Genomic DNA, 16,647 nt, shown 5'->3' with positions numbered 1-16,647 from the left:
CACACACACACACATATACACACACACATACACACATATATATATACACACACACACACACACACACATATATATACACACACACACACACACACACACACACACACACATATATATACACACACACACACACATATATATACACACACACACATATACACACACACACACACACACACATATATATACACACACACACACACACATATATACACACACACACACATATATACACACACACACACACACATATATACACACACACACACACACATATATACACACACACACACACACATATATACACACACACACACACATATATACACACACACACACACATATATACACACACACACATATATATATATATATATATATATATATATATATATACACACACACACACACACACATATACACACACAAAACAATAAGCACTATTTTGTTTTGTCTAAGGAAGGGGCACAGCGTTGTCTTGAGACGTTAAAATGAAAGAATATCAAGATGTTAAAAGAACAGTGAGTGCTTATTGTTTTGTATAAGTGCATGATGTACACAGCACCCTGGCAGCTGAAAGGTGTTGAGAGTGCATATCTCTCTCTCTCTATACACATACACATGCGCGCGCGCACAGGCACACACAGGCCAGCACTCACGGATATATATATATATATATATATATATATATATATATAATCTGGTCTGATGAAGGGGAATGATGAAGGGGAACGTCACTAAAAAGCAAGTTTTGCATTTATCAAGGCCAGTGAGTGCTGTCTCCTGTATTGTATCCACATTCAGTACCCTGGCATTTAAAGACCATTTGTGAGAGTGCACCTATCTCGGCCTTTATATATACACACACTAACTTTGGTGTGGCTAGTGGCTACCAGCAGGGGGACTTGGGGTCACCCATAGTTGTCCTGGCACTGTAATCCAGGGCGCCGGTGGCTACCTGGTGCCCTAGGTTTGCCAAGCTCTGCTTTAGGGGATAGGAGGTTTAGAGCCTACCTCACTATGCTCACGGAAAATAACTACATTTTAACAAAGAAAAACAACAAACACACACACACAAAACCCACGTCACTGATATTAAATTGTAAAGTTTTTTTTTTTTTTTTAAACTAAACAATCTCAATAAGGAAAGTTTAATTTTGGTCCTCCATGTCTGTTTAAAGGTTGAACTATAACACTTGATGGGGTTTCAAAATAATTTAGTAGTAATAATTTAGTACTGTATAAAAATAAGTAATAGCCCTACCCTACGGAATTTAGAGTCCTTAGACAGGACATGCAAACCAGTGATTAAAAGGAGACATTTTAATCCTACACATAATAAGGACTAGAAATCTGAGAGGTGTGGTCGGGAGGTATCCCCGTGTCTGTATCTTGTCCCCCTTTCTCTCTTTGCTTCACCTAACTCTTTCCCCCCTTCACTATCTTTATATTATGTTGATTCTTTTCCTGGAACTATGTTGTTTGTTAGGGCCAGATTGCACTATATGGTACACATACTTATTTTGCATTTAGCTCCAAGCAGGAGATTCTTCATTACTTGGACTCTTGTATCACAATGTAGGAGGGTATCAGGCCTTTCATGTAATAGTGGCCCTATAAGTTATGACTTAGTAACCGAATGATCTAATGTTTTGTAACTTGAATCACCCTGATTACTATGTAACTTTAGAGAACCAGGTGTTCTGTTCTCTTGATTTGTTTTCCTTTTACACCTTTTTTTGTTATTATGCCTTTGCTACAAAATAATAAAAATTACTTTATCATAAAAATAAGTAATAAAAATAAAACAAGACTTTATTAATCTGAGTTTTCTAAACAAATAGAATATTCAGTAGAGGTTTATTTAGATGCAGAAGCAGTTGTGATCGCTTTATCTGTTGTAGCTATGGTTAGGGTAGTGAAGTAGGACAAAGGTTATAGCCAAGTGCTTGTTAAACAAGATTATCTCAGGGGGGAAAAATCTGCTGAATCAGGAGAGAGATGTTGTTCCTGCTAAGAATGCAAACGGCAGCTAGAAATACTGGCGCTGCTGATACAGTCTCAGGGGTAAAGGTTCTGATTTAAAAAGATAAATGCGGTACAGAAGTGCTTTTTATTGCATAGGATAAAGGGCGCCTGTTTGAACCATTGATTTGTTTTTTTAATAAATCATAAGGACAAAAATAGTTTCATTTTTTACCCTTAAAAGGGATATGAAACCCAAATGTTTTCTTTCATGATTCATACAGAGCAGCAATTTTAAGCAACTTTCTAATTTACTCCTATTAATTTTTCTTCATTCTCTTGCTATCGTTATTTGAAAAAGCAGGAATGTTTGCTTACGAGCCAGCCCATTTTTGGTTCAGTACCTGCTGAACCAAACATGAGCCGGCTCATAAGCTTACATTCCTGCTTTTTCAAATAAAGATACCAAGAGAATGAAGAAAAATGAATAGGAGTAAATTAGAAAGTTGCTTAAAATTGCTGCTCAAATCTAAATCATGAAAGAAAACATTTGGGTTTCATATCCCTTTAAAATGTCAGGTATTGTGCTGCCGAAATGCAGACACCGCACCCACAAATGACAATTAGTCTGATCTAATATGAGTGGCTTCACAAAAACATGCGTCAATTGCAGTCTCAAATACAGTTTACATAGACTTTTTGACGTGAGGTTTTGTTATCGCTATGGAAAGCGAGATTTTACTTTAAACGTTTCCATGTGTGTTAATATAAACCAACCTAATTTGATTGTGTTTATCTTCTTTTGAAGGAGACTGAAGCATACACATGTATGCCTGCTCTTGACTGGCTTGCCAGCTGTATTCTTATCTGGAGTGGCACAGGAGCACAACTTTGACTATGTACTTAACCGTTAATTAAACCTGGCAGTATGAAGCCTTACTGGACAAGCAAAAGCAGGAAATGTAATTAACTATTTATAAGTCCATCAAGTACAACCACTGACCATAATATAACAAAGGCCTTGTACAACAGAATACACCTTTCATTTCCACCATCCCAGGTAAAAGGAGGCACAAAACCACTTTTAATTTACACATTTACTTGTAATACATATAATCCCATAATTCATGCCAGCTCGATCCTACTGTACCCAAGTCCGCTCATCCTATTCTCACCTTAAAAGAAATAGTCCTGTTATCAAAATCTCCGCGCTTTACATCAGTGGAGAAGCCTCCATTTTCCGTATCATCCCATCGCATGTAGGGGCTCTGTAACTTGATTGGACGAGAGGAGAGAATTACCGTAAGAAACATGTCATGTGATTAGCAGCCAGAGTGAGGCTCTATTTAAAGGGTAAAAGACACTTACCGCTTCAGGTTGGTCCTTTAAGCCTATTTCATCTCCATAGAACATGACTGGCGTTCCTGGCAACGTGAACAGTAGGAGCTGGTATGCGCGCAGTAACTTTTCTTTGACCAAAGAAGCCATGTGACCCACTTGCGGCCCACCCACCTGCAAAAGAGCAATACCACTGATTATGTATTTTCTGGTTGCGTTACCACACCTAGTGCGCAAATAAAAATCGCCTAACACGAGGATTAATACACTTGATACTATGGAAAAAAAAACAAAAAACTTCTTACCGCCCAACTGTTCCACTGCTCTGCGTCTGTATTTATGTACTGATTTATACGCTCGCCCAGAGACTCTTTACTTGCGTTTTCTTTGCTTAACAAGTATCGAGAAGAAAGAAGTCCCGAACCAGTGGTATTGAGAAGGGTGAGAACGTTGTCATCAAGATGTTCATTGGTAGAGACCAGTAAAGCCCTGACAAACAAAGGAAATATTACCAGTTAAAAAAAAATGTACAAAATATTTAGTTAAGTATATTTTTCAAAAGTTATTTAAAACAAAATCAGGACAGTAAAAGAAAATTAAAATATTTTTTTCTTTGCTGAATTCATTAGAGCGTGTCATTTTAATACTAGCGACCCTGCACTACTCTGTTTAAAGGGACGGTCTACTTGATTTGATTTTTTTATTGTTTAATAAGATAATACCTTTATTACCCATTCCCCAGCTTTGCACAACCAACATTGTTCTATTAATATACTTTATAACCTCTACGTTTGCCTGTTTCTAAGTCACTACAGGCCGCCCCTTATCTTAGTGCTTTTTATTAGCTTTTTAAATTTTGTGCAACAAACAGTGCTAGTTTATGTGTGTCATATAGATAACATTGTACTCACTCCTGTGAAGAATGATAATGGTTATACAAGAATCAGCACCAATTGGCTAAAATGCAAGTCTGTCAAAAGAACTGAAATAAGGGGCAGTCTGCAGAGGCTTAGATACAAGGTAATCACAGAGGTAAAAAGTATTAATATAACTGTTGGTTATGCACAACTGGGGAATGGGTAATAAAGGGATTATCTATTTAAAATGAACAATTTTCTTGTAGACTGTCCCTTTAACCACCGCAAAGGGATTAAACACACAGTAGAAGTGACTCACAGAGCAGTGCTGGTCCCGAGCGGAAAACCGTCGCTGATCCAATCAGCAGAGCTAGTCACATGACTGAGCCGTGTAACTAGCGCTGCTGATTGGAACAACAAGTTTCTGCTCAGGACCAGCAGTGCTCTGTGGGTTCCGAACGGTATTTCTACCGTCCCTTTTAATGACCTTTAAACTTGTACAGTCCCTTTAATTATACCTGTTCTCACATTCTGAACTGGAATTGGCAGTAATGTTTTTCCATTCCTCAAATAGCTCAGACAGCTGCAAAAAGAAAAAAAATGTAAATGCTTGAATATATATATTTTATTTATTTTTTTAAATTTGCATTTTGAGACATCAGTTCAACATTACTCACATTGTCCAGATTTTCAATCCCACCAAAATATATTCCTCCGATACACTGTTTTAGCCAGAATTCCATAGCATCCTGTAAAAATTAAACACATTAGGAAAGACACCATCATTGTGTAAAATACACCCAATACACAATACACCTAATACGCAATGCATGTAAACACTGCTTAGAGGGAACATTTTTGGTCATTCATAAAAAAAAAAATGTGTTTACTTTTAAAAAAAACAAAAACTGTTCTTTTCATTTTTATGGGGGGGAAAAAAAGCAAACTGCTATATTAGTTGCGCACCTATCAATGCTTACTGGCTGATCGCCACTGTTAACGGTAACTGAACGTTAGTAGGTACCTATAAGCCAATGCACATTAAGAAATGCAACACTGATACTGACATTAGTTTTAATAGCTTGTGCTTTTTTATTTTAGGCAAAAAAAAAATCCCTTTAAAAAGAATGTACAATTCAAATAAGAAATGGTACCTTGATTTTGTCCTGGAACGCTTTTTCGGATGTCAGAGTATTTTCAAACCAAATATTGTTACCACGGTAATTAGGGCTCAGATCTATAATGAGCTTGATACCTAAAGATGGAAGAGATGGTCTGATTATTTAAAGGGACATGAAACAATTTTTTTTCTTTCTGATCTACTTTTGTCAAATGTTTTTTTATTCTTTTGGTATCTTTTGTTGAAAAGCAGGGAAATAAGCACAAGCATGCACGTTGTCTGGATCACTATGACAGCAGTTTTGTAAGAATGTTATCCATTTGCAAGAACACTAGAAATGCAGTGATTTAAATAAAAAATAAAAAGTTTTCAGATTTACGTCTATAATAAAATTTGCTTCATTCTTTTGGAATCCTTTGTTAAAAGAGAGCAATGCTGTACTAGGTCCTAGCTGAACACATTCGGTAAGACAGTGACAAGCAGCTAGCTCACAGTAGTGCATTGTTTCTGAGACTACCTATGTATGCTTTTCAACAATGGAACAAAGCAAATTAGATAAGAAAAGTAAATTGGAAAATTGCATGCTCTTTCTGAATCATAAAAGTTTAATTTTGACTTTACTGTCCCTTTAATGCCATTGCTCCCCTGCAAATCTATGTACACAGAATTAACCCATACTAAGTATCAAGAAGCTCACTGTATAGAAGATTGTTTGTAGTGGAATAGATCTGCCCAAGGACCTAAGTGTGAGGAGGGAGGAGCAACCATTAAAAATGAAATATAAATGTTATTGTTCTAGATAAATAAAACTATTTAAATTGTTATTACTAAGGTAATTGTTATTTTTCTCCTTCTTATATCAAAACAAATCAATTATTTTTCCAGTTATATCAAACAATTACTGGGTCTTACTGACTAGTGATTTATATTGTGATTTAAATCAATTTGACTTAAATCAACCCCGACTAGTTGGCAGCACTATTTCCTGCCATATAGTGGTCCAGACATCTACCTAGGTATCTCCTCAACAAAGAATAACATGGGAACAAAGGAAATTTGATAATAGAAGCAAATGGGAAACATTTGTTAGAGTTGTATGCTCTGTTTGAATCACAAACGAAAATGTTGGGGTTTCATATCCGTTTAAGATGACACAATAAAGGGAAGGTCTGGCCAGCTGTAGAACCAACCAAGGGACTTACTCTTTTTTCTGGCTGCCTCTAGTAAATCAAGGAAGTCCTGAAAATTCCCGTAACGCTGGTCAATTTCAGTAAGGTAGGTTTGAGTGTTGTCATCTGGTTGGTTGACATGTAGCGGACCAATCACAAGACCTTTGACTTTTAGTGAGCTGAGAGACTCCAGACGTTGCTGAATACCTAAAGGACGGGAACAAAGACATTAACATGCTCAGTGTGGTGTTGGTACCATCATGGACACCATATGGATCTGGTAGGGGGAGGTAAAGATGTTTTAAAGGTGGTTAGACATGATTTGTAAGACCAACAGGACTGGAAGTTAAGAGACAATCACAGGAAATAGACGTGTCAAAGAGATGTTAAGTCTTTGTAAAGAGTCAGGGAAGAGGTGGCCCTAACCACCCTTATGAGAGAGAGAGCACAAAAGTATAAAGATGCGTCACTGAGGTGTTTATGGGTCCTACAAAATGCCACACGTTGCCAAAAGCTATCACAAGCTGCCTTGCTAGGTGCCAGAAATTACCACAAGCCACTTGTGGTTAACAATACAGTTTGTGGCAGGCTGGAGGCAGCTAGCATGTCAGGCACGGGGCAGCTCGAGTTGGCTAGCATGTCAGGCACGGGGCAGCTCGAGTTGGCTAGCATGTCAGGCACGGGGCAGCTCGAGTTGGCTAGCATGTCAGGCACGGGGCAGCTCGAGTTGGCTAGCATGTCAGGCACGGGGCAGCTCGAGTTGGCTAGCATGTCAGGCACGGGGCAGCTCGAGTTGGCTAGCATGTCAGGCACGGGGCAGCTCGAGTTGGCTAGCATGTCAGGCACGGGGCAGCTCGAGTTGGCTAGCATGTCAGGCACGGGGCAGCTCGAGTTGGCTAGCATGTCAGGCACGGGGCAGCTCGAGTTGGCTAGCATGTCAGGCACGGGGCAGCTCGAGTTGGCTAGCATGTCAGGCACGGGGCAGCTCGAGTTGGCTAGCATGTCAGGCACGGGGCAGCTCGAGTTGGCTAGCATGTCAGGCACGGGGCAGCTCGAGTTGGCTAGCATGTCAGGCACGGGGCAGCTCGAGTTGGCTAGCATGTCAGGCACGGGGCAGCTCGAGTTGGCTAGCATGTCAGGCACGGGGCAGCTCGAGTTGGCTAGCATGTCAGGCACGGGGCAGCTCGAGTTGGCTAGCATGTCAGGCACGGGGCAGCTCGAGTTGGCTAGCATGTCAGGCACGGGGCAGCTCGAGTTGGCTAGCATGTCAGGCACGGGGCAGCTCGAGTTGGCTAGCATGTCAGGCACGGGGCAGCTCGAGTTGGCTAGCATGTCAGGCACGGGGCAGCTCGAGTTGGCTAGCATGTCAGGCACGGGGCAGCTCGAGTTGGCTAGCATGTCAGGCACGGGGCAGCTCGAGTTGGCTAGCATGTCAGGCACGGGGCAGCTCGAGTTGGCTAGCATGTCAGGCACGGGGCAGCTCGAGTTGGCTAGCATGTCAGGCACGGGGCAGCTCGAGTTGGCTAGCATGTCAGGCACGGGGCAGCTCGAGTTGGCTAGCATGTCAGGCACGGGGCAGCTCGAGTTGGCTAGCATGTCAGGCACGGGGCAGCTCGAGTTGGCTAGCATGTCAGGCACGGGGCAGCTCGAGTTGGCTAGCATGTCAGGCACGGGGCAGCTCGAGTTGGCTAGCATGTCAGGCACGGGGCAGCTCGAGTTGGCTAGCATGTCAGGCACGGGGCAGCTCGAGTTGGCTAGCATGTCAGGCACGGGGCAGCTCGAGTTGGCTAGCATGTCAGGCACGGGGCAGCTCGAGTTGGCTAGCATGTCAGGCACGGGGCAGCTCGAGTTGGCTAGCATGTCAGGCACGGGGCAGCTCGAGTTGGCTAGCATGTCAGGCACGGGGCAGCTCGAGTTGGCTAGCATGTCAGGCACGGGGAGGCTCGAGTTGGCTAGCATGTCAGGCACGGGGCAGCTCGAGTTGGCTAGCATGTCAGGCACGGGGCAGCTCGAGTTGGCTAGCATGTCAGGCACGGGGCAGCTCGAGGAGGCTAGCATGTCAGGCACGGGGCAGCTTGAGGCGGCTAGCATGTCAGGCACGGGGCAGCTTGAGGAGGCTAGCATGTCAGGCACGGGGCAGCCTGAGGCGGCTAGCATGTCAGGCACGGGGCAGCTTGAGGAGGCTAGCATGTCAGGCACAGGGCAGCTTGAGTTTGCTAGCATAGTGTACAGAAGCTTGAGACGGTAGCTAACATAGGACACTGCAGAATCTGTTGGCGCTCTACAAATAAATGATGATGATGATAATAACATAGCGTATGGAAGCTTGAGGCAGCTAGCATGGCATATGAGTGCTTGCAGGGGCTAGCATTGCCCAGCTGGAGGCTACTAACATGGCATATGAGTGCTTGCGGTGGCTAGCATGGCCCAGCTGGAGGCTACTAACATGGCATATGAGTGCTTGAAGCGGCTAGCATGGCCCAGTTGGAGGCTACTAACATGGCATATGAGTGCTTGAAGCGGCTAGCATGGCCCAGTTGGAGGCTACTAACATAGCGTATGGAAGCTTTAGGCAGATAGCATAGCAGGTTGTAGGAGCCATTCTTCTAATTTTTGTCAATCATAGAAATATCACAAACCCCTAAACAAAAGTCACAGGACAATGCCTGAAGTCCACAAAGTATACCTATGTAAAACAATTAGTGGCAGATGTCCCCCTATGCTGCAGGTTCACTTCTTGCCAATTCTCCTAAGATAACTATATAGGGTTTTACAATTAACTCACACATGACATCCCACCTCCCATCACCCACTGCTCTGTGCAATTCCTGCCATCTGTTCTAGCATGTCAGGCACGGGGCAGCTCGAGGAGGCTAGCATGTCAGGCACGGGGCAGCTCGAGGAGGCTAGCATGTCAGGCACGGGGCAGCTCGAGTTGGCTAGCATGTCAGGCACGGGGCAGCTCGAGTTGGCTAGCATGTCAGGCACGGGGCAGCTCGAGTTGGCTAGCATGTCAGGCACGGGGCAGCTCGAGTTGGCTAGCATGTCAGGCACGGGGCAGCTCGAGTTGGCTAGCATGTCAGGCACGGGGCAGCTCGAGGAGGCTAGCATGTCAGGCACGGGGCAGCTCGAGGAGGCTAGCATGTCAGGCACGGGGCAGCTCGAGTTGGCTAGCATGTCAGGCACGGGGCAGCTCGAGTTGGCTAGCATGTCAGGCACGGGGCAGCTTGAGTTGGCTAGCATGTCAGGCACGGGGCAGCTCGAGGAGGCTAGCATGTCTGGCACGGGGCAGCTCGAGGAGGCTAGCATGTCAGGCACGGGGCAGCTCGAGGAGGCTAGCATGTCAGGCACGGGGCAGCTCGAGGAGGCTAGCATGTCAGGCACGGGGCAGCTCGAGGAGGCTAGCATGTCAGGCACGGGGCAGCTCGAGGAGGCTAGCATGTCAGGCACGGGGCAGCTTGAGGAGGCTAGCATGTCAGGCACGGGGCAGCTTGAGGAGGCTAGCATGTCAGGCACGGGGCAGCCTGAGGCGGCTAGCATGTCAGGCACGGGGCAGCCTGAGGCAGCTAGCATGTCAGGCACGGGGCAGCTTGAGGAGGCTAGCATGTCAGGCACGGGGCAGCCTGAGGCGGCTAGCATGTCAGGCACGGGGCAGCCTGAGGCGGCTAGCATGTCAGGCACGGGGCAGCTTGAGGAGGCTAGCATGTCAGGCACGGGGCAGCCTGAGGCGGCTAGCATGTTAGGCACGGGGCAGCTTGAGGAGGCTAGCATGTCAGGCACGGGGCAGCTTGAGTTCGCTAGCATAGTGTACAGAAGCTTGAGACGGTAGCTAACATAGGACACTGCAGAATCTGTTGGCGCTCTACAAATAAATGATGATAATAACATAGCGTATGGAAGCTTGAGGCAGCTAGCATGGCATATGAGTGCTTGCAGGGGCTAGCATTGCCCAGCTGGAGGCTACTAACATGGCATATGAGTGCTTGCAGTGGCTAGCATGGCCCAGCTGGAGGCTACTAACATGGCATATGAGTGCTTGAAGCGGCTAGCATGGCCCATTTGGAGGCTACTAACATAGCGTATGGAAGCTTTAGGCAGATAGCATAGCAGGTTGTAGGAGCCATTCTTCTAATTTTTGTCAATCATAGAAATATCACAAACCCCTAAACAAAAGTCACAGGACAATGCCTGAAGTCCACAAAGTATACCTATGTAAAACAATTAGTGGCAGATGTCCCCCTATGCTGCAGGTTCACTTCTTGCCAATTCTCCTAAGATAACTATATAGGGTTTTACAATTTACTCACACATGACATCCCACCTCCCATCACCCACTGCTCTGTGCAATTCCTGCCATCTGTTCCCTGGCTCTGCATACGGTACATAATGTAACAGGAAAGGACTCTTGTTATCCAAATATGCACTGTGCTCTTGTGTAAAACACAGGAAATAGCTAGCGATTTAAATGCAAAAGAGAATCTAGTAACAAATAAAATATTCTAATTGGTTACAGCACCTCAAATCTAGTGTGTTAACCTACAAAAAGGTGCTATTCACATAACTAAAGACCTGCACAGGCGCTGCAGGACAAAGCAGGTGCGCTAAGTTACAGCATATGCATATACCAACCAATCACTGGCTGTGTCCTGCTTGCATAATGCAGTACTTTACCTATGTATTTAATCCCTTTGAGGGGGTTAGTCACAGTTTGCAAGGAGCATTAGAGCTGAAATTTATTGTATTAAATTACAACATTTCATTTTTCCACTAGAAGATCCCTTTGACATCTGGGTTTATATTTGTAGTTTTTTTTCATTCTTAATTCATGTTCATTGATTCACAAAATGATATTTGAATAATCTTGTGTGTAAATGTGCACACGTGCGTCATCACCATAGAGGGCAGTGCAGAGTAGAATACAGGCAATGTCAGTGTGTTCGCTTACTGAACAAAAGCAGCTGATGCAAGAGATTTCCTGGCTGGATTAGACTGGTTTGGCTTCCCGCATGTGATGCCGGGTGTGTCTGACGCAAGACTGTACTGCTGTGTCACATGCATCAGCAGATCAGCAAGCCCCATGTTAAAGAGACAGTGTACTCCAGATTAAATGTGTTCACAATTATACATTTTCCTACTGGAGTATATTAAATGTTTACAAATAGCTTGTTCACTTATTTTTTCATTTGAAATAGCCAATTTTTGTATCCCCACTGAGACTGAACACGTCTGAACTTAACTTCTGGTAACAACCCCCCCCCAAAAAACAAAACAAAAAAACAACACAAAACTGCTCCAAATGGGGGGCTGAGAGAGGTACTAAAATGTTAATTTTCCATTGGCCTGTGAGTAAACCATAATAAAGAATATAATGAGAACTTTATGTAAATTAGAAATATAAGATGAGGGTGCCCTCTCCCTACAAGATCAGCCCATTGTATTGGATTGTGGTTTCAGTTAGCAGAGAGCTATTTTGTAAACAAAAATAAACCTAAAGGAACGATTCCCATGCATTTAAAACTGTAGCTGGTATAACAAGTAATTGGAACAAATTAAAAAAAAAAAACACTGTCCCTTTAAGAGTGAGGAGCACACAGGTGTCCTCCAAAGTGAAATACAAACCTATATGGATTGCGAATATAAAAAACGTAAACCATCATGTTGAATGCTCCTTGATCTCACCTTTGATATCTCCGATGCCATCTCCATTGGAATCTTGGAAGGTCTCAGGATTACCAAGTTGGTAGAGGGGTCCCTTGTGCCACCACTCCAGCACAGGTAAAGGTTGGCATCGTGGGGCTTGGACAATAATGACCACGGCTCCAGCCAGCATGCCAGCCCAACCCAACCAGAAGAGGATCAGCAGTACCCACCGGACTTTCACCCACCCAGGTGTGCCAGCTACACGGAGCAGCTCCTCTTTGGATAGGCCGGTGAACTTTTGAGCCCGTGTGTCTCCAACTGCGTCATCATCTTCCAATTTCACCTTGACCACACCGTTCTTCTCTCCCCCACTACCAACAAGGGCATCTTCTACCCCAGCAGCCATAGGAACCTTTTCCTGGTCAAACTCATTAAGTTCAACATCTTTCATCTCTAAAGCAGTGTCTTGTGTCATTTCTGGAGATGGAGAAATGAGAATTAACCTGAAATGTTGATGAGAAAAAAAGCAACGTCAAATAGATAAAGAAAAGAGGGAAAGAATTGAAGAGGGAACAGGAAGGAAAATTATAGAATAAATAGAATTAGAAAGGGCACAAGGAATGAACATGGGAAAACGGCACGGAATAGGTGGATAAATAGCAGAGAAAAGAAAGAATGATTTTTTATATATATATATATATATATATACACACAAATATATATATATATATATATATATATATATATACACACACATATATATATACACACACACAAATATATATATATATACACACACACATACACACACATATATATACATATATATACACATATATATATACATATACATATATATACACACACAGGTATATATACTTTTTCGTATTACTGACTTCTAGTAGATGCTTTAGCAAGTTTTTATGTAAAAGCTATACAGTCATAACACAGCTATATAAAATTTAAATATTGTCTATTTTTCTCTCCTAAATAAATAAGCCCATCTGTCTCACAGTACAGCGGCTACTTAGAAATACTGTCTGAGCCCAGATTGGTGTTACATAGTCTGTATATAGAATACACTCTGAATGAAGCTGCTCTACAGACCTCACACTATAGCAGTCTTACACAGAGCTATTTTTTATAACCTGTCTCGTTGTACACTAGTATATGCCTGTATAAACAACCTGTCTCGTTGTACACTAGTATATGCCTGTATAAACAACCTGTCTCGTTGTACACTAGTATATGCCTGTATAAACAACCTGTCTCGTTGTACACTAGTATATGCCTGCATAAACAACCTGTCTCATTGTACACTAGTATATGCCTGTATAAACAACCTGTCTCGTTGTACACTAGTATATGCCTGTGTAAACAACCTGTCTCGTTGTACACTAGTATATGCCTGTGTAAACAACCTGTCTCGTTGTACACTAGTATATGCCTGTGTAAACAACCTGTCTCGTTGTACACTAGTATATGCCTGTGTAAACAACCTGTCTCGTTGTACACTAGTATATGCCTGTGTAAACAACCTGTCTCGTTGTACACTAGTATATGCCTGTGTAAACAACCTGTCTCGTTGTACACTAGTATATGCCTGTGTAAACAACCTGTCTCGTTGTACACTAGTATATGCCTGTGTAAACAACCTGTCTCGTTGTACACTAGTATATGCCTGTGTAAACAACCTGTCTCGTTGTACACTAGTATATGCCTGTGTAAACAACCTGTCTCGTTGTACACTAGTATATGCCTGTGTAAACAACCTGTCTCGTTGTACACTAGTATATGCCTGTATAAACAACCTGTCTCGTTGTACACTAGTATATGCCTGTATAAACAACCTGTCTCGTTGTACACTAGTATATGCCTGTATAAACAACCTGTCTCGTTGTACACAAGTATATGCCTGTATAAACAACCTGTCTCGTTGTACACTAGTATATGCCTGTATAAACAACCTGTCTCGTTGTACACAAGTATATGCCTGTATAAACAACCTGTCTCGTTGTACACTAGTATATGCCTGTATAAACAACCTGTCTCGTTGTACACTAGTATATGCCTGTATAAACAACCCGTCTCATTGTACACTAGTATATCCCTGTATAAACAACCCGTCTCATTGTACACTAGTATATCCCTGTATAAACAACCTGTCTCATTGTACTCTAGTATATGCCTGTCTATACAAGCTGTCTCATTGTACACTAGACTAGGATATCCCTGTCTATACAAGCTGTCTCATTGTACACGAAGATATCCCTGTCTATACAAGCTGTCTCATTGTACACTAAGATATCCCTGTCTATACAAGCTGTCTCATTGTACACTAAGATATCCCTGTCTATACAAGCTGTCTCATTGTACGCCAAGATATCCCTATCTATACAAGCTGTCTTATTGTACACTAAGATATCCCTGTCTATACAAGCTGTCTCATTGTACGCCAAGATATCCCTGTCTATATAACCTGTCACACTGTATACTAAGATATCCCTCTCTATATAACCTGTCTCACTGTATACTAAGATATCCCTCTCTATATAACCTGTCACACTGTATACTAAGATATCCCTCTCTATATAACCTGCCTCACTGTATACTAAGATATCCCTCTCTATATAACCTGTCTCACTGTATACTAAGATATCCCTCTCTATATAACCTGTCTCACTGTATACTAAGATATCCCTCTCTATATAACCTGTCTCACTGTATACTAAGATATCCCTCTCTATATAACCTGTCTCACTGTATACTAAGATATCCCTCTCTATATAACCTGTCTCACTGTATACCAAGATATCCCTCTCTATATAACCTGTCTCACTGTATACTAAGATATCCCTCTCTATACTAAGATATCCCTCTCTATATAACCTGTCACACTGTATACTAAGATATCCCTGTCCATACAAGCTGTCTCACTGTACACTAGGATATCCCTGTCCATACAAGCTGTCTCACTGTACACTAGGATATCCCTGTCTATACAAGCTGTCTCATTGTACACCAAGATATCCCTGTCTATTACTTGTCACACGAGTATATCCCTATCTATATAACTTGTCACACTAGTATATCCCTATCTATATAACTTGTCACACTAGTATATCCCTGTCTATATAACTTGTCACACTAGTATATCCCTGTCTATATAACTTGTCACACTAGTATATCCCTGTCTATATAACTTGTCACACTAGTATATCCCTGTCTATATAACTTGTCACACTAGTATATCCCTGTCTATATAACTTGTCACACTAGTATATCCCTGTCTATATAACTTGTCACACTAGTATATCCCTGTCTATATAACTTGTCACACTGTACACTAAGATATCCCTCTCTATATAACCTGTCACACTGTATACTAAGATATCCCTCTCTATATAACCTGTCACACTGTATACTAAGATATCCCTCTCTATATAACCTGTCTCACTGTATACTAAGATATCCCTGTCTATATAACCTGTCTCACTGTATACTAAGATATCCCTGTCTATATAACCTGTCTCACTGTATACTAAGATATCCCTCTCTATATAACCTGTCACACTGTATACTAAGATATCCCTCTCTATATAACCTGTCACACTGTATACTAAGATATCCCTCTCTATATAACCTGTCTCACTGTATACTAAGATATCCCTCTCTATATAACCTGTCTCACTGTATACTAAGATATCCCTCTCTATATAACCTGTCACACTGTATACTAAGATATCCCTCTCTATATAACCTGTCTCACTGTATACCAAGATATCCCTCTCTATATAACCTGTCTCACTGTATACTAAGATATCCCTGTCTATATAACCTGTCTCACTGTATACTAAGATAACCCTATATAACCTGTCACATTGTACACTAGTATATCCCTAATCCCTCTCTATATAACCTGTCTCACTGTATACTAAGATATCCCTGTCTATATAACCTGTCACACTAGTATATCCCTCTCTATATAACCTGTCACACTGTATACTAAGATATCCCTGTCTATACAAGCAGTATTTAAGTAAACAGAGCCCTGGTGCTGTTATTTTTTACATTCTGTCTATAACAAAGCAGCTGTCTCACCGGTTCCTGGTCAGTTCCCTTCTCACTACCGGCTGTCAGCGAGTTATTAAACAGCGAGCAGACAGCGGCTACCTCTATATATAGACACTGATCCCTCCCCGCCCAGTCAGTGACGTCACAGTTAAGGAGGAAATGTCTGTTCAGTCCGTACCATAAAAAACAAACAAATTTATAGACAGTGTCCACTGAGTGACTAGAACTACTTGTAATATAGACAATTGTATATGATTATATTATTCTTTATTATACCGGGAGCAAATGGCTAGGTGCATATGTAACAGCACTCACATAGAGACACTGGCTCCTCCGCTTTGCTACTTAGAGATGATTTAAGGAGGAAATGGTAATTAGACCAGACATTTGGAACAAAAGACCCTGATAAATAGGCCCGGACTCCTCCTACACACAGTGACAGCACCGGAGCCATTGTAGGAGGAAATGTTACTATAGCCCATTG

At 42.3% G+C, this 16,647-nt stretch overlaps 1 protein-coding gene across 3 annotated transcripts; it reads right to left on the bottom strand.

Annotated features, from left to right (window-relative positions):
* Positions 1–3,044: 3,044 nt before the first annotated feature.
* On the bottom strand, positions 3,045–16,241 carry LOC128665856 (4F2 cell-surface antigen heavy chain-like). Of its 3 annotated transcripts, none has more exons than XM_053720086.1 (9): positions 16,191–16,241; positions 12,129–12,592; positions 6,483–6,656; positions 5,315–5,415; positions 4,838–4,909; positions 4,679–4,743; positions 3,609–3,792; positions 3,334–3,477; positions 3,045–3,239 (listed from the first exon to the last, which is right to left on the bottom strand). In XM_053720086.1, the coding sequence occupies exons 2-9, from the start codon at positions 12,562–12,564 to the stop codon at positions 3,126–3,128; spliced, it is 1,290 nt and encodes a 429-aa protein (XP_053576061.1). In that variant the 5' UTR covers positions 12,565–12,592; positions 16,191–16,241; the 3' UTR covers positions 3,045–3,125. The 3 variants fall into 3 exon arrangements, with proteins under 3 accessions (XP_053576061.1, XP_053576063.1, XP_053576062.1); XM_053720088.1 differs by having other exon boundaries at positions 3,045–3,233; XM_053720087.1 differs by having other exon boundaries at positions 12,129–12,566; positions 16,191–16,231.
* Between the last annotated feature and the right edge of the window lie 406 nt (positions 16,242–16,647).

This window comes from Bombina bombina, chromosome 7, assembly GCF_027579735.1.
Source record: "Bombina bombina isolate aBomBom1 chromosome 7, aBomBom1.pri, whole genome shotgun sequence".
NCBI lineage: Eukaryota > Metazoa > Chordata > Amphibia > Anura > Bombinatoridae > Bombina > Bombina bombina.
The sequence above is the reverse complement of the archived record's forward strand: the minus strand, read 5'-3'. Positions and strand labels throughout refer to the sequence as shown.

What these genes read in the sequence shown, in the direction of transcription:
- LOC128665856 (XM_053720086.1), bottom strand. Translation starts at nt 12,564, where the DNA reads ATGACACAAGACACTGCTTTAGAGATGAAAGATGTTGAACTTAATGAG. An exon ending in AGAGGCAGCCAGAAAAAAGA is followed by an intron (nt 5,416 to 6,482) that starts GTAAGTCCCTTG and finishes TTCCATCTTTAG; the next exon opens with GTATCAAGCTCATTATAGAT. An exon ending in TAAAGGACCAACCTGAAGCG is followed by an intron (nt 3,240 to 3,333) that starts GTAAGTGTCTTT and finishes CGTCCAATCAAG; the next exon opens with TTACAGAGCCCCTACATGCG.